General features: G+C 31.8%; 2 protein-coding genes across 11 annotated transcripts in view; one reads left to right on the forward strand and one right to left on the reverse strand.

Annotated features, from left to right (window-relative positions):
• LOC106465276 (nuclear factor NF-kappa-B p105 subunit-like) overlaps nt 1-14,087 on the forward strand; it is a 47,429-nt gene extending 33,342 nt beyond the window's left edge. For all 3 annotated transcript variants that reach the window (XM_022393137.1, XM_022393136.1, XM_013925481.2), the window contains exons 5-19: nt 1,191-1,307; nt 1,698-1,879; nt 2,657-2,761; nt 3,016-3,110; nt 5,011-5,149; nt 5,469-5,621; nt 6,184-6,294; nt 7,478-7,925; nt 8,321-8,450; nt 9,442-9,664; nt 9,914-10,080; nt 10,897-11,121; nt 11,663-11,861; nt 12,254-12,432; nt 12,882-14,087. In XM_022393137.1, coding sequence (XP_022248845.1) covers nt 1,191-1,307; nt 1,698-1,879; nt 2,657-2,761; nt 3,016-3,110; nt 5,011-5,149; nt 5,469-5,621; nt 6,184-6,294; nt 7,478-7,925; nt 8,321-8,450; nt 9,442-9,664; nt 9,914-10,080; nt 10,897-11,121; nt 11,663-11,861; nt 12,254-12,432; nt 12,882-12,971 — 2,563 coding nt within the window. In that variant the 3' untranslated portion in view covers nt 12,972-14,087. The remainder of the gene's footprint in view (nt 1-1,190; nt 1,308-1,697; nt 1,880-2,656; nt 2,762-3,015; nt 3,111-5,010; nt 5,150-5,468; nt 5,622-6,183; nt 6,295-7,477; nt 7,926-8,320; nt 8,451-9,441; nt 9,665-9,913; nt 10,081-10,896; nt 11,122-11,662; nt 11,862-12,253; nt 12,433-12,881) is intronic.
• Nucleotides 14,001-24,331, reverse strand: part of LOC106465279 (protein FAM13B-like) — a 49,126-nt gene continuing 38,795 nt past the window's right edge. For all 8 annotated transcript variants that reach the window (XM_022393139.1, XM_022393142.1, XM_022393141.1 and 5 more), the window contains 7 exons: nt 23,706-23,787; nt 22,586-22,764; nt 20,996-21,253; nt 20,663-20,811; nt 20,432-20,533; nt 15,769-15,823; nt 14,001-14,535 (listed from right to left, as the gene is read on the reverse strand). In XM_022393139.1, coding sequence (XP_022248847.1) covers nt 14,467-14,535; nt 15,769-15,823; nt 20,432-20,533; nt 20,663-20,811; nt 20,996-21,253; nt 22,586-22,764; nt 23,706-23,787 — 894 coding nt within the window. In that variant the 3' untranslated portion in view covers nt 14,001-14,466. The remainder of the gene's footprint in view (nt 14,536-15,768; nt 15,824-20,431; nt 20,534-20,662; nt 20,812-20,995; nt 21,254-22,585; nt 22,765-23,705; nt 23,788-24,331) is intronic.

Raw genomic sequence — 24,331 nt, forward strand, 5'->3', positions numbered from 1 at the left:
ATGTTCTAAGCTTCTTTCTGTACTTAGCAAATAACTTTTACCTTTGTTACAGTTAATTGTATGTATATCTCCAATAACTTGTCACGTTGTTATTTGTTGGTTACTTGTTGTCCTTAAATGTTATTTCACTAACTATCCATGGACATGTAAACATAAGTAAAATGTCCTCTGAAAATGGTATGTTTCAAAGTGGTTATGTTCTAAGCTTCTTTCTGTACTTAGCAAATAACTTTTACCTTTGTTACAGTTAATTGTATGTATATCTCCAATAACTTGTCAAGTTGTTATTTGTTGATAAAGGCTGGCTTTAAGAGTCTTATTTTTTGTTACTTATTTATTTGATAGTTTTTTAGAGGATGGGACATCTGAAATGGACCAATAGGTCCTCTGTTGTCCCTAAACATTGTTATGTTATTGTGTTAAAAGCTCAGTAAATAATCATGTACTATAAGACTTGTCATGGTCTCCTTTTCTTTTGCATTTGGGATAATTGAAAATTTTACAGTCATTCAAGTGTTTTCTGCTAGTATCTTGTGAAATTGGAGCACTTCATAAGATTTAGGGTCATGTAACACTTCTACTGATCTATCTTATGTTAATGTTACAAATTTCTACAATCATGTACCATTTCTACTGACCTTTCTAACATTTAGACTTACAAGTTCCTGGAATCATAAACAGTTTCTACTCATTTTTCCTGAGATCAGAGTTATGTAAAAAATTTCTCTAGTCAAAAAGGATTTCTACTGTTTTTCCTAGATTTTGTGACTTGAATGTTTCTAGAGTCACAGAGATATGATTTGTTTGTTTTTTACTTGGAACTAAAGCTACTTATAAATTTCTAGGTTCATTTATAATTTCTAGTAATCCATAAAGTCACAGTGTTTAGTTATTATTTTGGTTGTACTCAGATTCAGCCAGTCATGATTGGTTCATCTCCATGTAACTTGAAAATGTTTAAATGTAAACTGTTAGGATTCTTAATACAAACTTATATTTTTATTTCCTTTACACTCTAGCTCACATGTCTGCTAAATTTTTATTTGTTAGAACTGAATAAAAGTAACACAATAAGTAATAGTTTTTGATTTTTTATGTAATGGTTCTTCTAAAATCCATTAAACATTTTTCAGTACTTTAATACAATTTATCCATTTCTTAAATAGTTAATATGATATATTTGTTCTTAGTTTTCAGAACCTGGGGATTTTGTTTGTTGGAAAAAAAGAAGTTCCAGATATCTTGTACAGGAGGAAATTAGAGGACCAAAATATATTGAGTTGTTTAATGCAAAATGGCTCTACACACCAAGTAATTATAAATTCCTTCGAGATATACACGCAAAAACTATCTTAAGAGTTTACCTAGAACCAAATCAATTAAAAAAATCCTTTAACAAACTGAATATTAATAACCAAAAAAGCACAAACTGTTATTCTTCAGTGCTAACAGTAACTGAAGTATTATTTTTCAATAAAACAATGAATAATTTTATATTTTAAAGTACACTTGTATTCAGTTATCTTTAATATTTTTGTTACATAAAAAAATTCACATATCAAAATTCCAGAGCTGATATTTTTACTAAACATAATTGAATTTATATAAATAGTGTGATTTTTAGGGTGGGTGGGTGACTGTTCAAAAAGTATCAAGCACTGTAACTTGTTACCAGATAGATTTTTGTTCTAAATTACTTTCTCTGTAGAAAACGAAAAACATCATTTGAGAGAAGAAGCAGAACGAGAAGCCAAAGACATGGATTTAAACAGAGTGAGAATTCGTTTTGAGGCTTTTGCAGTCTCCCAAGGCAACAGTTACCCTGGACATTTGTATCCCATTAGTGATGCTGTATATTCAAATATCATAGCAAACCAAAGTAAGTCAGAATTACTTTTGTGTTTTCATTTTCTTTTAATTAAAAAATGTTTCAACAAAGGTGTTGTAATAGTTGTGAGAACTATAAAAACTTTAAAGTTTTTATTTCAATTAGTGGTCAGTTAAATCTTCTGGGATTAAAAATAAATAGAAAAAGTAATATGAAGCTATGCTGTGATTTTTTTTCTTTAGTAAGCATTAATACTTCTGCACTTTGATTGCAGTTCTTCAATTCTATTCCTACTTGGTCTTTCAAGCAAAACATCCCTATGGCTAGCAAAAATTCTCTAAGTATCGAGCCAGCTAATGAAACACTTACTTGATATTTTTATAACTAAAGTAATTTCTTGCTGTATAAGCCACATTTCGTTGTTGATGTGTAAAATGTATTGTATGCTTTTATAAGCCTTTCTGAAATATTTTTTTGAATTAGATAATGATATTTTAATACATTAATGATTCTTTGAGACCCTCTACCCTGTTTGAAGCTTTCACCATGACCTCTTGAGTTTAACATGTTGAAGTAGGCAGCTAGATCGACCTTTATAGTTAAATTTTGCTTTTACATTTTCCTTTTAATGATTTACACTAATTACTAATATTTTTTCAATATATGTTCTTAAAATAAAGTAACTGTCCTGATTGCATTTATAACCACTGTTCAGGGTTAGACTTTCTTAAGCAGTTTATAGTGAGCCACTTCTGTCAGAAGTTACGCTTTAGTTTTTCTTTTAATTTTATCTGTTGAGAGTGCTAAATAGTGATTCCACCTTTTCAGAGTGCCCTGATGTTGGGGAACTCAAGATTGTACGGATGGATAAGTGTTCTGGCTTGTGTACTGGGAGTGATGAGGTGTTTTTACTGTGTGAAAAAGTTAACAAAAGTAGGTGCTTTATTTTTAGTAATAATACTTGTGCGTAGAAATTTATGAACCTAAAAAAGATTAGCAGCAAATTGCAAAAGTGCCATTTCTGAAGAAGTGTTGCTGAAGGAAAAACTTGTTGTATAAAATTGAAAATAAGTGTTAACAATTATAATTAATATTATTATGTTTCATAATTTGATGTGTCGAATGAAATCTTAAGTTTTTTAATTAATGCTCCTCCTCCATTTTCTTTCCTTTTTTTAATATGATAGAGGATATCAAAGTTATGTTCTTTGAAGAAGATGAAAATGGAATGATACTGTGGCAAGATTTTGGGAGTTTTACTGAGGCAGATGTTCACCACCAGGTTGTTTTCTTATTTTATTAATTAAATGTATTGAGTTCGATTTAATAATATATAGTAACTTATTAGATACAAAACCATGTTACAGAGTCATCCATAAATGCTATAAGATTCTAAAAGTCTGATCTTACCCATCAATGGTTAACTTTCCATGTAATTGTTCAAATGCTTGAGGTGGTTTTCCCCACCTTTATTCAGTGGTCTATAGTCACTTTTCCCTGTCATTACTCAAACATTAGGATGTTCTTTCTCTTCCATTTTTTAACCTTCTATGGTAACTTTCTGTATCATTTTCCTAACATCTGGGGTTATCTTTCCCTGTCCTTGTTCAACCTTTTATGGCAGATTTTCCTATTATTGTCCAAACATCTTTTTTTTTCTTACCACTGACAAATTGTATGGGTTAATTTCTTCTGTGGTAATATGCTGATATTTTCCACCATTTGTTAAACCATTGTGGTGATTTTTCCCTATCACTGTTCATCCTTCTGTATAGTACTTTGTCTTGTCAATGGTTGGTCTTTTACTTAGTACCTTGGTAATTTTGTCTTATAATTTCAGTGGAATATCCTGGCCAGTGGCTTTGGTTTATCACACTTATATGTGTTGTATATACTTGTATAACAGTAATCAAAACATATAAAGATATCTAAAATCATCATGAAAAATGCGTAACTAAAAATAAATTAGCATTTAGCATAATATATAATACTAAATTATCACCATCTACATTTACTACCCTACTTTGCACTGCAATCATGAGTGATATACTTCTAAGGTGTTTAATGTATGCTGATAGGCTGAATTGTCTTCACTGCACCAATCACCATAAACGGCATATATAATCAGTACTCGCACACTCATTGCGGTCAACGATGGCTATATTTCGTGTAAGTAACATCTTGTGTCACCGCTTTTGCAAAGCTGCAGTAATTATGTATTTGTGCTAGTAATGGATAAGATTCAAATATTTCTATATTGACTAAAACACTATTTTTTAAATTCTCCCAAGGCTGATTTGCTGCCGGTAATTACACGTGGTAACGTGGAAAATTCACCACTGTATAATTTTCTGTGGTAACTACCGTGCTCAACTTTCATTGATGATTTCTTCACTGTTGTTTAACCTTTTGTGTTACTTTTTCCTACCGTTGACCAATCCTGTGAGAAAATGTAATAATTTTCCAATCCATGTACGAATTCCATGCGGTAATTTTCCTTATCCTTACACATCCATTCTGACCTTTCTCTATAATTAACCAATCACACATGGTAATTACTTGACTACCCTAAAATTTTGTAATGATTTTTAAGAACATTTGCTTACTGGGTTGTTCAGCTAAGAGTAGTTCTTAGCTGTAATATAAATTTTTTTGCCTTATAGGAGCAGAGGATTATATCTGGCCATTGTTTAGGATATATATATATATATATATGATATTTTTAACGATCTTTATTGGACAATTTCTATTACTATATTGTTAAATATAAGCATTTTGAAATGTTTGAACTTGTGTATTCCATTGTTTGTTTGTTATGAATTTTGAGCAAAGCTACACGAGGGCTATCTGCACTAGCCATCCCTAATTTAGCAGTATAAGACTAGAGGGAAGGCAGCTAATCATCTGCATCCACCGGCAACTCTTGGGCTACTCTTTTACCAACGAATAGTGAGATTGATCATCACATTATAATACTCTCATAGCTGAGATGGCAAGCATGTTTGGTGTGATGGGGATTCGAACCCACAAATTGCGAGTCGAGCACCCTAAGCACCTGGCCATTTCAGGCCCTTGTGTATCCGATTGCTGGAGATATTTAATTATATATATATATATATATCTCATCTGTTAATCAATTTAACACACACACTAAGTGAAATGAAAACCCTTCTTGATTCTAGGTTGCCATCGTGTTCAAAACTCCTCCATACCGTGACCCAATGATAAAATTTCCAGTGAAGGTGAAACTCCAGTTGTATCGACCTAGAGATAGAGAGTGCAGCAAACCTAAGGACTTTGTTTACATCCCAGTTGAACATGGTAAGAGTTTAGTTGGGTTTTAGATAAAGTTACATCATAACCAAAACATTGCATAATAAAAGCAAATTGCTCGATTTACAATTGCATCCTAGAAAAGCAATTTAGATATCTATTTGTCCCATCTAGAATTAAGTATATCAAACCAACAAATATGTTTTTGTCTTATAACTGAGTTAATTGTGTGACTTTTAACATTTCTAGTGCACAAAATCTTGACACGACCATCTATAAACTGTGTGACATTAAGAACTTCGAATGTTGTTATGAGAATTTGTATAATTTCTGACAAGATAAACTAGTTCTTGTTTATATCATTCAGACAGAGAAGGAATTGAAAGGAAGCGAAGAAAAGTCCACAACTATCAAAACTTCCCCGGATTTGATGGTGGATGCAATAATTTTGGATCTAATCACTCGTTTGGAACTACTGGTGGATCTGGTTCTTCAGGAGGTAACAATGGCAGTTTCTTTGGTGAGTTTGTAGATAAAAGGACAGTTTCTAGTACGAACCCTATAGCTATTGAACTATTTCTTTTAATGTATGTACACTTTTCAAACCTTTCTGATGTAAAACAGGATGAAACATCTTTATTATAGATTTGAATATTATAGTTTATTTTAAACTTACAAATCAAAGTCAATTTGTTTATATTATGCATTATAGTTTTATTTCTTTTATTGATAATTTGAAGAACGGTGATCCACTAATTTTCCTCTAAAGCTGAAATTGTTTGCACGCTTATTAAAGAAGATAAGCTGCAAAATATTTGGTAAGATTGAAAATTGAAAGAGCTTGTTAAATATTGGAAATAAGTTAGTCCACATCTGTGAGAGTCATTTCAAACTATACTGTTTTCTCAACATACATATCCTCCAAAAAATACAAGATCAAATTTCACTATATATATAAGTTATAAAAGAAGTTATAAAGAACTTGGATTATTATTTGTGTAGTGAGAATATGTAGTTATAATATAAATGCCTATTTGGCATTTTATTGCAATTAATTAAATCTCACATTTGATTTTATATAGGTCATGGTCAAGGACCTGTAGATTTCCAAGGTCAGAACATGCTAAGCACTAGTCAGACAAGAGTAACTCAGTCAGAGGAAGTACCTCTTTCTCTTCGAGAAGAAAGAAAAGGTTAGAACCTCAGTTTTCATGATACACAAAAAACATGCAAAAATGCTGGATACCTGTGAGGAATAAGATATAGCTTGATATAATATTATTGGAAAATAAGACATTTACCATTTAGAAAATATTTGAGAAAACGTCAGTCTGCATGAAACTTTATATGATACAAATCAGTAAGAATAAATTTCATTCACAATATGGTTATGTTGTGAGTAGTGAAAGTTTCTTTTTTTTTTATCATAGGTAGAAATTGTTTCAGTATTTATCTTTTTGCATTTTTGAAAATGGCATTGTCATTACAGTTTTAAATGATAATTGTTTTACAACATGTGCCTGTCTTTATAGGTCGTAAACTTGTGAAATACATTTTAGTTTTCAGAATATAAATTATAAAAATAAAGTAAGAATCTGCATTAACTTTCATATTTCAGTAATCATAAAACTAAAGTAATGTTTACAACTACCCTCTGGTGGCTCAGTGCTAAGTCTGAAGGCTTATAACATTAATAATTGGATTTAAATATCCACCAGCGGATAAAGCATAGATAGTCGATTGGATAGCTTTGTGCATAAAAACTAAACAAATATTTACAATTGTTTAAGTATTAGTAAACAGAAACTTGTTTTCACTGTGCTTGATAAAATACCAATATTGTGAGACTATATACCATGTACAAACTTATACAAAAAAATTTAAACATAATTTTTGTTGAATATTATATATTCTGTAACATCTCTATAGAAACCAGTAGTAAACCAAATTTTAAAATTATTTATATTTAAATAAATGAGTTTCAGTTTCAACATTCTACACAAAATCTATTACAGAATAAACAGTCAGGTTACAAAATGGCAACTTTCAGTGTTAAGGATGTATAAAGAAATGGGTAAGGCACGACTTAATGGTTATCTTGCTTGGATTGTGAATCTGAGGGCTCATGGCCCTTTGCCACAAAAATGTGTTCTACACTTTGGAGCCATGGATGCACTTTAAGAATAATAGTAAGATCCTATTATTTTGTCACGCGTGAGAAGGTTAAAAGTTGGTGGTGGTGATGTTAACTCAAGTCTATCAATTAAAATTAGGGAAGGCTAATACAAGTAACCCTCAAATAGCTTTGCATGAAATTCAAACACTTAAAGGCCATGGTTCATTGACTGATTCGTGATGTAATGTATTTTTAAACAGTGAATCAGGAACTGGCCAGTGGAGTCTCTCTCAGTACAGAAGAATCACTGGAAGCCTCTCTTCACAGGCTTTCTCTGGTTGACCATGATGTGAGGAAATCAGGAAGCCAAAAGTCTAAAAAATTAAGTGGACAAGTTACCTCAGCTCCTCAGTCACAATATCCCTCAGGCAGAACCTCATCTAAGTTCCTAACCCAAACAAGGGAACAGTGTAGCTCTGCCACCACACAAGAAACTCCACCACTGTTATATAAAATGACAGACACAGGTGGGTTGAATCATCTTCCAAAATCAACAGCTGATAGCGATACGCTTGATTTGCGGCCAGTTAGGCAACTTGCTCTACAGATGAGTCTGGCTCTGAGAGAATTTATTTGTTCTGGTGATCTCAGAAAACTCTTGGTCACAATGAGGCACCTGGTGGCTGTACAGGACACTGAAGGAGACAAGTAAGTTTAAAAATATCAAGTGCTTTGTAAACTTTCATTTGTAGAATTAAAACTTACTAATGCCTTTTAGATGTAATATTGTGCCAACTATTTGCTATTATCCTCTGGACAAAACTTTGAAACTTATTGTGACTTAAAACTTCCATGTTTCAAAAAGTAGCAAGAGATAAGTTGTTGGACATAAATAAAAAAACTGTTAACATGAACAACCAGCACCAAACAGTTTATTTCCATGTTAATATTACATTTTTCAAACCTATTGGAATATGAAAAGACACTGTGAATTGAAGCTGTAAGCTTACTCAAGTTAATGTTTTTTATTTTCTTTTAAATGAAAGAAAATAAAATTCTGCATAATTATATTGTTAAGTATTATTATAATCTTTTTTTTTTAGTCTTTTACACCTGGCCATAATACATCATGCTGGAAATCACACAAACCAGTTAGTGTTGGTTCGCTGTCTTCTTCACGTACTAAAAGATTTACCCAAAGATACCATTAACCAAAGTAACAACTTGCATCAGGTGAGGCTACATTGTATTCACTGTGTTAAACTAAAAAGAGTGTTATTCAGTAAATTTTTTGGTGAAGTTAAGAACTAATAATTGTATTGACAGCTTTAGTTAATATAATCATGCAGCTGACCAGTTGTTATATAAACAACTTCAGTCACTATAACCTTAAGGCTGTTGACCAGTTGTATAAATAGCTTTAGACAGTTTAAATTTTAAAGTTAATGACCAATTATCAAATTGCTTGATACGTGTAGTGTAACTTTATAGTGTAATATTAAGAACAAAACCAACTTTAGCCTAGTCTCTTCCTGTGGGTCAGTGGTATGCTTATGGACTTACAATGCTAAAATCCTGGGTTTGATTTTATTCCTCACAGTAGATGGAGCTTAAATAAACTGTTGTGTAGTTTGCATTAAACAAAACAAACTAAATGTTATTGTGATATTAATATAGTTAAACTAAAATAATCTTGCGATTAGAAACTATTCATTAACTGTTTTGAGCTGCATTTGTTTTTGTTGAAGCATTCAAAACCTCATTTTATCAAGCCTCAGTTATATTAAGGAGTTTCTAGCTTCAATGACCATTTGATGACTTAAAACTCACTTGATTTTTAATTAATATTTGTAGGTACAGAAAAGGTGTTATTGCAAATGTAAATTGATTTTTTGCTAAAAGTATTTGTCTAACCATTTGTAATGAAAATAATTACCAATTTCCACAAATATGATTACTCCAAATGGTTTTACAAAACTTAGATAATTTTTTTGATGAACATAATGTACCAAGCAAGAAAAAAAAAGAATAACGAATAGTTCCTTTGGTCATAATGCAGTAATAAACTCTTTTGTGGAATGTCACAAGTTTAACACATTATAGCACATGCAAATGGCAGAGTCCTGAAAACTTAAAATAAAAACCTTTTAAAGGCATATTCAAGGTACTGTCCTCAGTTGATAAGAAATGCTTACCTTTTTTCTCTCCTCTTTCTCTTCCACAGACTCCCCTGATGTTAGCAGTAATGACTAAAAGCCCTTACATAGTGCAAGAGCTTCTCGTTCATGGTGCTAACCCTAACATTACTGATGCGGAAGGGAATACTCCACTGCATATTGCCACTCATAACGGTGATGAAATTTGTCTATCCGTTCTCTTGGATCCTAAGAATCACCCAGATGAAGTGACAGAAATCTCTTCCAGTTTAAATAAACTGAATTATGCAGGTACATTTTTATCTTCATAGTAGTTCTCTTATCAAATGTCAATGAAACTTACGAACATAATTAAGTTCAGTGTCATAAGACAGATATTGCAAGGGATATCAAAACAAAATTTTATGTCTGTATAATTTCTTTTGTAAAAGATTTGTTTAGAATGATTATAGTATTTCTATGTCAGGTGTTTTTATAGTTATAATTGTTTTGAACAGATTCTTTAGAATTGAATGGTTTTTTTTATTCCTCAATATTTAGGATTTGCACCTCTTCACCTTGCCGTGAAACAAGGTCATAAGAAGTGTGTGAAAATTCTGTGTGCTAGGGGAGCAGATATAAATGTTATGGATGGGACCAGTGGGCACACTCCTCTTCACCTGGCTGTAGTGTGGAGTCCTCATCTCATCAGGAACTTGCTGAAAATGGTTAGTTCTATGGAAATTATTTAAACATTCAGTGTAGTTTATAATTACAGCTCTGGTTGAGAGTTTATAACCTGCTGTGAAAGTACATAACAAATCAAAGTGATTGAGTTGAAATCTGATATTTAGCATAGTTCTACAAGTATTTGGAATCACCTAGCTTGAAGTGCCAAATAGTTTTTCAATACAGCTAGGCAGAACATGTTGACTATTTCGTGTTAAATTCTACTTTTAAGTAAGTAGTCACACACCTGACAGTGATGTTATTATCCAACCCTCTATAATGTTATGTAACCTCAAACAATACTACAACATTGTAAAACTGCATGTTTCTTTAACCCTAGGAATACCATAAAACAAAATTACATCATATACCAACAGGTTTCAATATACCCACTTTTTTAAAAGTTTATGGAACAATGGTACTGTACATACTTGAATTAAGGTGAATAAAAATAACCAAACATTCTCAAGTTTTTATCTTTATAAAGCATAATACTTACGCACAAATTACAGTAGTTTTTATAAAATTTATTTGTATTGACTGCATACTACTTGTGATTGTCATTACAAACATTGATTCCTCAACTAGCATATTGCAATGTTTTTTGTGTCCACAAATTGAGCATCGTCCTTTATTCCCGACTGTTTTTTCTTCAGCTTCCGTAAGTTGGATGGCATATCATACAGGGGGGAAAGTGTAAATCACAATTCTAATCTACTTGTCCCACAGGAAAGTGTAGTTAAGCTCCAGCCTCATTTTGGAAGTTAAAATCTATTGAGTTGTATATATTTTCAAACCGTTTTGTTCTGTTACAGGGCCATGTGGATATAAATGCACAGAACTTTGCTGGAAACACCACATTACATCTGGCTTGTGCTTATGCAAATGAAGATGTTGTCTCCATTTTGGTGAAGGCAGGAGCCAGTGTATTGATAGAAAATTATGATATCTGCAGTCCAAATGATCAATCAGGAAATGAAAGTGATGTGCCAAACAGCAAAGGCAAAACCCCACTCGACTTTTCGGGAAACAACCACAAAGTAAGTTTTTTTTGTTTGGTAAAAGAGAACAGAGAAAACTAACAATATCATTGGTTAGATGTAAAAACTACTCGAAAAAACACACAAGACAGACCATAGTGAACCCCTTTTCCAACAAAATTAAGATTTGATTTTCATACTGCAGAGGCATTGCTAGGCACTGGTACCCAGGGCTGGTGCCCAAATTCTCAGTTGGCATCTTGAAAAATCAGAATAGAAAACCATGATCGATATGATACTGAAACATGTAAAATTCCATGCCTATGAGCCCCAGTACTTAACAACACCTCTGCTACTTGACCATTAAAATCTGAATAAACAAACACTGAGTGGTAATAAAGTTTTCTTTTCATCATTTAAACTTGGTGCTTTCTCCTGGCTTGAATCTAGTGTTTTACATGTTTACGACATTGATAGTTTGAACTCTTATTCTATTATTTAAAATATATCTATGAAATTTACTTGCATTCAATTTTAAAAGTATTTTCATGTTTAATTACTATGTGATGATAATGTTTTTTTTTCTTATGCCCTCACACAGATGAAGAAAATTCTTTTTGGTCAGTCTTCTCATTCTGAAGATAGGTTTCCAAATACTAAATCTTCATCCAGTATATCCAAGTTATCTTCCTCCTCTGTTAGTGACTTGAAGAAGTCTCATGATAGCAAAGCAGAAATAGGTGAATCTAAGAAGTCTGGTACATGCACACTTGCACCTTTTGACTCTGGATATATCAGTGGTGAGTTTCATTGTTTTCAGGGAGAGGTACAAGGATGTTGATACGCAGTTTTAAAAACTTGCAATTTGCCCAATACAATGTTAAACCACAAATACATAGGTTTAAATTTCACTTTGTTGTTGGCCAGAGCTGATTTTTTATAAATTACTGGTAGATTAGTTTAAAAAAAACAAAAAAAACTTCTCTATCTCAGTAAACTGTCCCCTTCCCTATTACAAGATAATCCATCCAACGTTTTTGGTTTCATATATTAACATTTTTCATGCTTTAAGATCATGAAGGGGTGTTCTAAGAACAGTTATTTGGTAAGTCTGTTTTCCCATGAAGCAATAATGCCATTTTTAGTTTTAATTCTCTGAACACAGTTAAATAGATAAATCGACTCTTGGCAGGTGAAATCAAGACAGAAGACCTAGACAAAATGGACCTGCTTTTCACGGAGCTGGATAAAAACCTGCAGTGGAAACAGTTAGGAATGACTTTGGGGTTTGAAGATTCGGCAATTAATTCCATAGAGAGGTTATGTAGTAAGGACCAAAGCCCTGCTAAAGCTATCATTGAGAAGTTTCAGGTAAAGAGATCCATAAAAAGTGTGCTTTAAATAAGTTAGTTTTTCTTGAAAGGGTAATTATAAAATATTAAACATTCGCAAATTCATATTGACTATGTGTATTGAAGAAGAATTACAATTCAAGATTGGTTTTAGTTTCTTGATCACATCAAGGAATTGTGAGATTAACCCAATAACTGCGGATGACGGAAATATCCATAAGTTGCACGTATATAACTATAACTCTATGACGATAATTGCCGTTTTATCGCGAGTCAGAAAACAGCTCCTGAGCTTAGGGCCAGTAATATCTACTAGCAGGATTTGGATAACTTTGTCATAATGTATAGTTTCAACTAAAAACAATCTTGAACCTACTTCATTAGCAAAAGAAGTTCTTTGAAAAACTGCGAGTCAGCTTCGTTTATTGAAATACTTAAACTTAAGAAACTTTTCCCTTTTATTCCTAGGAAGAACATCCCTACTGTGATTTGAAAGAAACACTGACAAATGCACTGATTGCTGCTGCTCTTCCCGAAGCTGTAGAAATTATCCACTAAGAATACACGGAACTTATGTTACTTGATCTGCAAGTGTCAATTATTTAACTTGATTGTTTGAAAACTCTGAACCACCACAATCTCTATCTCCCAATGTTGCCAACAACAACACTATAGATAGCAATATTTCTTGATCTTGTCTAAGATGTATATAGAGGTGTACTGGCCTTTAAAAATATGCAAGTTAAGACATTGTATGGGTCTTGTTTATGTTTTGGGGTAAGTAAATGTTTACTGTCATACATTTTATGATGAGCTGCTTTTATGACAGGTATTTGTAATGTAGCTGTGGACGTCCCAATATTTAAGAAACATAACATAACATGCATGAATGAATCCATAATTCTAAGATGATAAATCATTTTGTTGTTCATGATAGTTTTTGGTTTTTATAATAAACATATGCAGTAAATGCTTAATCCAGCTTCAGTTAATATTATCAGTTACCATTTTTTAGTTTATTCTAATAATTGTGGAAGAGTAGTTGTCCCTACAAGTTTTTTCCCCCTCAAACATTTACAAATAATTTTCTAGTTACATCAGTAGAAGAATGCAGGCCATTCTCAACCTTCAAAGTTACATTACTACTATTGCAAGAGTGAATTAGTGAAGTTTTGTTTCTAAGTCAAAACTGTAGACAACCCTACAGTATAATTTCTTAGACACTGTTATTAAATTATTGTGAAACATGTGATAGAGCATTTCATTCCAAGATGTAAGTACTTTCAGCTGTCGCTAACTTGGGCAATTGCTTAGTTTATTTTCTTTCTTTCTTTTTTTTGTTATAAAACTTCAAGTAATTAACACTGTGTAAATGCATTTATTTTAAATTCACACCAAGTATTTTTTAGTTATGTTTTGCTTTTTATATTAGTACTTCTTCCATGGAAAAAAAAAAAGAGGAATGTAATGAGGGTTGTATACAGGATTAATAATGATAATAAATAAGCTATTTACATAGAAAGTCTGGTGGGTCTATCTTCCCTCAACAACATAAAATGCACCAAATTTCTCAGTAAATGGAAGACGTTTAATATACAACAGCTTTAATTAAATTCATAAATCTATTGCTGAACCAAATAGGCTGCAGTTTCTCTACTGAAAGTATTTTGTAAATATATAAAAGAAAAAGTGCTCTAAAATAACAAGTACTTATTAAAAACTCGGTAAATACAATACCGTAGTAAACACTAAAGTTAATGAGAGAAGACAAGAGAAATTGTAATGTTAAACTACTTCACATATATAGAACAAGTACGAATACCCACATGGAGAAATTTATGTATCTCTTCTTTTAAACATACTGTTTAAGGATTTACATTTTGACCAGAGAAAAATCTGAGATAAGTATACTACATTTAATTTTGCCACCTATTAATACAGGAAAAAACTATTTTAGTACGTCCTACTAAGAACTATTCTACCTGTCTGTTTGATTTATTTTTATGTAATTTAGATAAATGAATGCTAGAAAGCAAAATATAATGTTGAAGACTCAGATCCTACGATGAAGTTCATGTTTTGTCACGAGTGCTTCTAAGAGTTTCAACTTTCCTTTAGCATGCTGTAAAGATAAAACAAATAGCCACCTCACTTCTAGTAAAAACACAGTTTGGATCTTTGTAACCTTAACATTAACACCATAAGAACCAATACTAAGATATAGATGAGAAGGTGCTAGTAATACAAAATTCAGATTTTTTAACTCTACCAAAAGCTGTTTACCTTCCAAATCAATTACAAAAAAACTAAATTACTTACTATTATCAACTCTAGAATTACAACCGTTTACACATAGCGAGGAACAAGCAGTCAAGAAATGAGAATTACCTTGTTGATCATATTTCAACTGTTTAAAGGTTTAATGAAATACTGGTCTACAAATAGATAAGTGAAAGACCCATTTATAGAAGTACATATCATATATCCAATTAAACATTTAAAGTTAAAATGTATATATCTGCACTGAAAAGTCTCCTGCTTACTTGGAAACTAAGAAAGGAAGAAATTAAACCTACTAGTTTCCATTATATAAAGATAACAAACAGCCTGTTGTTCCATTTAGGCCATCCCATCCACTATATTACACTCTAAGTTAAAACAAAACACTCAAAGCCAGCTCTTATCACTCAAATATTTATCAAGCACCTTCCCTTAAATTAATTGCATCTGCCACATCAGAAGGCAACCCATTCCTAAGGTCAATCATCCTGTTAGAAAAAAAAAAGTCGAGCTGTTTCAGCTGAAGATGGCTCCTACCCTGCCAAAACCTATATTTGTGTCCCCTAGTCTTGTTACTATTCTCACCATTAAGTAAGTACAACTACAACATAAAAAAGAGGAGAAAACACTGCATCAACACTATTAATTCCCTTAATCATAAAAATCTCAATTAGATCACCTATAGCTTTTTTTTTCCCAAGAGAAAACAATTTCAGAGATCTTAACTTCTCATGACAACCCTTCCCATCCCAGGTGCCATCCTCTGAACCCTTTCCAACAATTCAATGTCCTTTCTAAGATAAGGAGCTCAAGACTGAACACATTACTCCAACTGTGGCCTGACCTATGAAATGCAATTATAACCTCTTTTAGACTTGTATTCATTTTTTCACTAGATAAAAACAACTCCTATTTGCCCTATCACTAGCAACAATACATTGCTTGAATGGTTTAAGAAGACTGATGAATTAGAACGCCAAAATTATACTCATAAATCAAGTTGCAATATCCCACATGCATTACCTTTTATTTAAAAAAAATTATTTCCTGCGAGTTCCTCCGTGGTAAGTCTTACCTTGTATTCACTGTATACTGGTTCCACTGAAATCCTGTGTTCTTGAGGCATTTTCCTAGAAAATGAAGTTACTGTCAAAATTACTTGCTATATGTATGGGTAAATTTACATAGAATATGAAACGCATCTAAGTATTATATTTTGCTCATCATTTTTTAGTTGAACTATTCATTTATTAGGATTTTTTTTTCATTATTTTTGTTCGATCTGACTTTAGTATGATAAACTATCAGTCTAATTCCTGTTAATTTGTTCTTGTATTTCCTGCTAAAAAATATTTAACTCCTTTTTTTTCAACTTGTACAAAATTTCTAAAACTTGTATTTTGTTCCTGTTTTCCTTTGCAGACAATTATCATAAAAAAACAAACTATTAGTTTGATTTCAAACATATCCATTAAAGCCTTAAGTAAAGCAAAAGCACTGAATACATTATATGAAACTAATAGTTGTAAAAATCTATCGAACACGTGTGAAATGAATGTACTCTACAACAAATCGCCTATAAAGTCCTACCAAGAATCAGAATGTTGAAACAAATACTTTTAAAATAAGCAACCACAAAAATCCCATAAAATTATATTCAAAACATGAAAATTAAAAATAAGGCAAATAAAATACTCAAAAAATATGAACAGTAAAATAAAATTAATACATGATAATATCAGCTAACTTCATTTCAAACTTGTATGATAAAATTTAAGGACAAGGGACCCATTGGGCCATCCCATCCACTAAAACTAAACTAAAGACTCAAAACCAACCCTTATCATTCAATATTTATCAAGCCTTCCCTTAAACTCCTTTTAAAAAAATGAGAACCGTAACAGGGATTTAGTTTTTAAAGGAAAGAAACTTTCCTAAATTGGGGTTTGATATCCCCCTTTGCCCTGCTCGCGATAAAATTCTTGCCGAGTTTGTGGGATTAATAAAGCTCTGAATACAGATCATATCTACTAATTTGGCAGATATGAAGATTTGAGAAACGTCCGGAGGTCCAGGAGGCAGAGAGAAGATCAAGGCAAATGATGATGTTGAAGAGAAGAAGCAAGGCGACAAACATTCTACAAAGCACCGTAAACAGGATCACCTAGTGGCTGGGGTCTGTAAATCCAATGCCAAGGATGAATAGTCTACCTATCCTGTGCCCAAGCTGAAAAATTTTAAAAACATGAATAGTTGATGGGGTGTTGCAAAATAAATCACACTCCCCCCCGAAGTAATGACGAACTCGGTAGGACCACGAATATCATCACTCATGAGAAAACATCATTTCTATGTACTCTTGGGTGTTTGACTCTTCGAATTTCATTTTTTTCAAAAACCTTTGAATTATGATGCTTACTAGAACTCAGGTTTGTGTCACATGTGCTGCCTGTGAGATAGCTCAAAAACTAGTCGCAGACATGCTCCGAGAATTCAAAAATCACGTTTGACCTACCATTAACAACATCACACTGCTTGGATGGCTTCAGGTCAACCAGAATACCAAGATCATTCTCTTCCAACAAAACAGTTTTTTTCCATCAAAATTATAATAACCCACGTACATTGGTTTATTATATTAAGAAGTCTTTTGCAATTTATTTGCCCAACTAAATTCTTTTGTAAAACAGCAGCATCCTCCTCATAGCTAGAAACACTAAAGACCTTAACATCAAAGGAAAATTTAGTAATTTATTGAACATTTATATTGTTGATATAACTCATTAAGAGCAAAGGTCTTAACATTGAGTTCCAAAGTACCCCACTCATGACATTAATCCAGTTTAGCTAAACATCATTCATAATAACCTTCTGATTTCTTTCATTCAGCTATTATTCTATCCAATAAGCCGAACTTATCCCCCCCATACCTATGAATTTTTTATTTATTTCTAAACAAGCCTTTTAAACAGCTTCTTGTCAAATGCTTTCCAAAAATCCAGATACATCAAATCCACACACTTACTCTCATCTGCATAAGCAGTAGTCAGAAAATGTCAAAAGATTAGTAAGGCAAGACTTTTCCCCTTAGTGAAACCATGATAACTAAACAAAATTTTAAAATTTGTTAAATGACTGTGCAAAGCATCTTTTATCAGACTTTCAGAAACGTTTTCTGCCACTGATATAACACTAATACGCATATAATTACTGGGACAATTTTTATCATCTCTCTTGAAAAGAGGAGTTACACTAGCTAACTTCAAATCTTCTGGCACCTGCTCATTTTAAGGACTTTCAAAAATAGTAGCAAGTGGTTCACATGTCCATTCCTTTAAAACTCTTGGAATAATGTTTCTAGAATCTTCATTATTCAAAATTGAAGTAGAATTGAATACCCAGCCATCTCAGTCATCAGATACTAGCCTTTCTTTACCATCCTTCCAATGCTTTACTCCCATCCTAACACTTTGCTTACCCTTAATGTATTTAAAGAAATTCTTACTATTAATTTTTACATTTTCAGCTAATGTTTCATCACATACTCTTATTGGTTTCCTAACTTCCTGTTTGACCACTCTTAATTTTCTATGATCTAAGTCAATTTAAACTTAAGTTTATAATGCTTTTTTTAAATTTATCCCTTATACTCTTTGTAAGCCAACATAGTTTTTTCACTAATAGCCACCTTTTTTTCTTGATAAGGAATATGCATCTTGAATACCTAAAAACTTATTTAAAAATGTTTTTCACATTCTTATCCATATCTCCAATTAATTCAGTGGCCCAATTCACATTTGCAATCTTTCAAAGAATCACCTTTAAACGATAATCTACATTAAGTGATGTATTCACATCCCTTTTATTTTTCTTCTCTTCCATAGTTCAATTGCACAAGCTAAAAGCTGAAATTTGCTACTTAATAGAACCTTCTCATTACAATTAAATCCACTAATTCCAGCTTTATCAGTACTTATTCTAAATTCTTAAAAGTCTATCTATTACCTATCCATTTAGAATAGTCTCCAGTTTCTCCTCGAACTTACAAACTCTACAAATAAATTACATATTTTCACTAACTACTAGCTTCCTTGAAAGTGCATGCCAGTCCTGAGTTCCAAATAAAACTCACTCTTTGCACTCATCACACCCCACAAACTGTGATGACCACTTAACACCTACACTACTCTTAACCATTGTAGTATGATTGGAATGGATATTCAACACTAAATATGAGTAGCTTATTGACAAAATTATGTTTGAAAATTAATTATATTACACCATTTTATCACTGCTTTATTTTGACACTAAAGTAATGAACTATCTCTTTAAAATATAGAAATGATATATAACTAGTGTTTAGATAATATAAAACAGGTTAAATACATTGTAACTTACTGATAAACTGTATTGTAAGTAGGCCAGGCAACAGTGTAGCTAGGCATACACATTATACAAACATGCATGTAGTTTTTTTCTGTGCTCATTGTAAACCTGATGACTTTTTTTCTAAAGTATCTTGTAATGAGAATCATAATCATTCTAGCAATAACTATACACAAATATTTGTAAGCACATCTCACCCATTATATTAGCCCCGAACGTTTGGCTTATCCCACAACAAAGCCTATGTCACTTGTTATCACAACAATAAGGCCTATTCATACCTGGTAGTGCACATTCATTGACTGTCATGCCTGCAAGCCCTCTAACAAATTATCTTACCCTGCTAGCATGGATTGGATGAGCTTACATGTTTAACAGTTACATGTGTGATAAGTGAAAAACAAAGCACACAGTTAAGTCAAATTGGTGTGTATATTTATATTTAAGCGTATATTATGTATAATATTGTTACGACAGCGGAAGTCACGTGACGCTAGTAACACGTCATGATATTCTCGAAGGTTCTTGAATGCTCGAGTGTTTACTAGATGTACGGTATTCTTGTATACAAGACCTCCAAGAAGTGACGGCAACAATGAAATTGAATTGCAGACAGAGATAGAGACGGACAATTGAGTCAAGCGCGTGAATCATTCATTGTGAATTATAGCATTTGTTTAAGTTAACTGACTGTGGGAATTAAGTGTATTGCAAAGTTGTATTGAGAAAGAATAAACTAGCTTTATTTAAGGAAGGACTTGTATTGCTGAAGTTTTTCGGAAAGAATTTCTAGGGAAAATTAACAAACGAACAGGGACGTAACAATATTTTTGAACCAAATCATTGTTTTTGTTGATATAATTAATCAATCTCATGCATATAGTTTTTAAGTCTTGACTATTTTAGGTATGTACACTCACTAAGTCTAATTAACATTAGTAATATTTACACCACTAAGCTCTAATTTAAAAGTTTAGTCCTACTAATAAGTTTACTAATATTATTAAATCAACTTATCTTTAATTATTAACACAATATTACTACAAATAAGAATATCAAGCATATCCTTACAGATTTAAATGAGATGTTCCAAAAATTTCAAGAGCTTAGGTTTCAAATGTCTTAATTATCCCCAAAGTAAACATGACAACCACCCAATATATTCAACAAAGGAAGGGGGAAATTGGCAGGATATTTACGGTAGGTAGTAACTGCCAAACTGGACCACCAGTCTAGAGCCAATATCCTACTACAAGCCTTTTAGCCACTAAATGTTTTAGTTATACAAACCATAAAATCAGCACAAAATAAAGGTGTTGTGAAACACATGCTAGAAATAATAAAAATCATACCTTTCATTTTTTTGTTGAAGTCCTTCTTCAATTTCACGTAACTCCCTCCTAAGCCTTCTTTTTTCAGCTCTAGTCTGTCTTTGTTGTATAATAAGTTCAGGCCTTGAAATATAAAGGAAAAATATATATTTCTTGTAAAGAAATTACATTAGGAAAAATATGCAAAAAACATTTTAGTTGGTACAAAAAATAACACAAGTAGTATATATATATAGAAAGACTTTTACTTACAAGGACAATTTGTGAAGCTTGGAGTTGTTGAACCTTGAATTTGCATAATCTTTTGCTGATTTTTTTACCTCTAACCCTTTGTGGTCGTAGGAACATGACTGGTCTTTAGGTTTAAGAGCTTCATTCAAACAGAGTAAATTTTCTTCCATCTGAAAATTATAGAATTTATGTATAGTCTACTTTAGTCTTATAAATTGATGAAAAAAAATTCTAATTCTGTAATGAATTATTCCATAAACTGGTAATTGAGCACAGTTTGGGGAATTCCTGACCTTTCTAATATATCTGTTTCTTACTAATATATTGATTTACATCTTAAAGTTATATACTCACCGTTGGATCAGTTGTTTTTTTCATGGATACAAAGTCCATGGCAACGTGCTCCAAAATAGGCTGCAGCTCCATTCCCTGTTCTTTTGCAAAGAAATTGGTTCGACCAACCGAGCGCTTCGTATTAAAATAATGGTCCTGAGTAGGATGTAATGCATTTTCACCAGCCTTCTTAAACATTTGATCAACAGTACTTTCAAACTTCAACCCATTTTTCTGGCTGGTTAACTTCTTCTCCAATACTTTGTCTTTTGTCACAACCTATGAAAAAGAAATAATTTGTAATCAATTTTTAAAATTCATGAACAAGAATAACAACCTCTTCTGTAACTTACAAAATATTAATCAAAACACAACTATTTAAAGAAAAATATTATTTTAAAATTCAGATTTGCTGGAAAAAATAAACAAGTAAATAATTCTGTATACTTCCGAGATAATACAGAAAAGATAAAGAAAAATTATTAATATAAAGCCTAATTTCTTTTATATTTTTGCATAACACATTGCATTATAAGAACCCTATACAAGAAAGATACAGCAAATAGGATAAAGTATCAAAGTACCGTCACTTCAGAATATTTAGTTAGTTCCACTGTTCTACATTACTTTTGAATTAACTAAGGTATACTTTTTAATTTATTTGTCTGGAATATTATACTGCAGCATTTATGTACTTGGTAATTAACCAATAATTTTAAATTTTCATTAAACTACACAATTCTTTCTAAGGAAGTTAAGCCAAAGAAAGGCAATATTCATATTTCCAAAGTATTACAACATTGCACAAGGTAAGTGCCATCCATAGTACCACTTCTTGGCCTCTGGTTAAAGCAGTATTCCTAACAAATGGAATACAAGGTGAAATTCTGAATAACTTAAAGAATTTGATCACTAATCAACTTGACAATACAAATTAAATGAATGCTGAAGCTTGTTTTTTTTTTAAGACCCGTTAACTTTTCAAAATTAGAGCTCTAGTCTATTAAAGATGTAAGCACACCCTCCACGAGCAATTAACCAGTCAACAATATCTGAGGTGCCTCGCATGGTTATTGGGTAGGAATTGTGTAAAACAAATTTATAATAGATTATAATATCATAATATAGCAAAATTGGAAATTTCTCGCAACTTTGAAAAAAGTCTGCATCTTCAAAATTTTTGTGACCACTGAAATCACTAAAGACTAAAAAAAAAAACTCCCAAGTTAAAGAAGGTACACTCACATTTCCTAGCCTAGTATTATTTGTCTCAAGAGACATTTTATTGGATACTCATTTCACATGCAAAGCTTCTGGAGTTTAGTTATGTACCCATTTTTCTTATTGTAATACCTGTTTTGTCACTGTCATAAGATGATAATTGATTACACTTGATTTGTGGATGTACAAGTAGCACTATATAATCAGTGATTGCCAATACTCGACTTGTTACCCATGGTTTGTGGATGCACAAATAGCACGAATTAAAATTAGTTGTGTGCAACAATTATCAATAAATAGAAATTTCTGAAATGCACAGCTCCCTCAAAGTAGATCAATTATATACATTAAAAATCATGACACATTTACACATGGTGTTATTTCCACAACCTGTGATCCATGAACGAAGTTCTTCTCGTACAATTCTGTCATGGTCTCTTTGAAGAAATCTTCTTTGAGGTATTTATAATTGTCTACATCCAACACATCAGAATTCCGAATCCCGCCAGTGAAGAATAGTGGTGTAGAGTCATGAGAATATTGCTCCAACTGCTGCTCTTCTCGCAAACCTATAGAAAAAATAAAAAGTAATCATTCAGATTTTTGAAAAAGCTATATAGTAACAATTTACAATTGTGATACAACTACTGTGGAATATATAAGAAACTTTTTAATCTTAATATTTCTAAATATTCTTCAATGAACAGTTCAAATCAAGTAATAAACCATTGAATCAGTACACCAAATCTCCATAAAGTTTGGACTAACCAACTTCAGTCTGGTAATATACACACCATTAAATTTTCCAACTAACGATAGAATAAAACTTATCATTATGTTTTCAACAATTTAGCAAGCAAAGTTGAGAGTGAATCATAGGGGTTCTTTTTTTCTTCTCTTGTACAGCTAAATTTAATCGGTATTTTTTTTTTTTTTTTTAATGTGAACCTCACCAAACTAAGTTAAGAATTTAATCAACTAACATAAAGATGTGCATTTTTAAGTTACTCATTAATAATCAACAATATATTGGCATTTTTCTTCTCTCAAAGTCCATACTGTAAACTAAGCCATAGCCATTATAGTTAAAATGCATATTAAACATGAAAAAAATAATATTTTTTTGTAATTACCAAAGTTCTTCATTGGGAAAGAAAGATCCTCGTACATAACACAGTTATGTTAAAGATATCAAACTTCTTGTAGTAAGATCCTCGTACATAACATAGTTATGTTAAAGATATCAAACTTCTTGTAGTAAGATCCTCATACATAACATTGTTATGTTAAATATATCAAACTTCTTGTAGTAAGATCCTTGTACATAACATAGTTATGTTAAAGATATCAAACTTCTTGTAGAAAGATCCTCATACATAACATAGTATTAAACTTTTTGTAGAATGATTCTCGTACATAACATAGTTATATTAAAGATATCAAACTTCTTGTAGAAGGATTCTCGTACATAACATATTTATATTAAACATATCAAAGTTTTTGTAGTAACCTTTTAGTTCCTTTCTAACTCTGTTTAGTTCTGTCATCACCTTCTTCACCTCAGAATATTTCATCTTGTCAGCATGAGAGGGCTGAAAACATGCAACATGTCAATTTCTATAAAGAACAATAAATCAGCCGACATCAAGATCTTTATACAAAAATCTAACAAATTCATCAGTATGTAACCTACTATAAACAATAAATACAAATCTAAAATGTGCAATTTTTATGTACAATTTGTAGGTTGGAGATTATCATAATTAAAGTAGAGGCAATAGATAAAGAGAAGTGTAAACTGTGGGAAATGGCAACAAGATTTCAGGAGTAGCTTAAGCTTTTACATGCAAGGTATACATCAGCTAACAATGTCTTTCAGGAAGTTAGAAAGAGTACTATTATTAAGAGTAAAAATAGTGAATTTTGTTATAATGAGCCTATTCTCTTGAACAACAAATTTCAACCCTTGGCATCTGCAGTTGGGGAACTAATGGAGGGAAGGAAAACAAAAGGGTCAGAGAAGAATGTGGATGATAAGGAGGTTATAGTTATAGGTGATTTCTTGATAAGGCATATGGATAGAATAGGCTGTGGGGTAAATAGGGAGAGAAGAATAAGATTATGCTACCCAGGGGC

This window comes from Limulus polyphemus, unplaced genomic scaffold (assembly GCF_000517525.1).
Source record: "Limulus polyphemus unplaced genomic scaffold, Limulus_polyphemus-2.1.2 Scaffold1893, whole genome shotgun sequence".
In the NCBI taxonomy this organism is placed as follows: domain Eukaryota; kingdom Metazoa; phylum Arthropoda; class Merostomata; order Xiphosura; family Limulidae; genus Limulus; species Limulus polyphemus.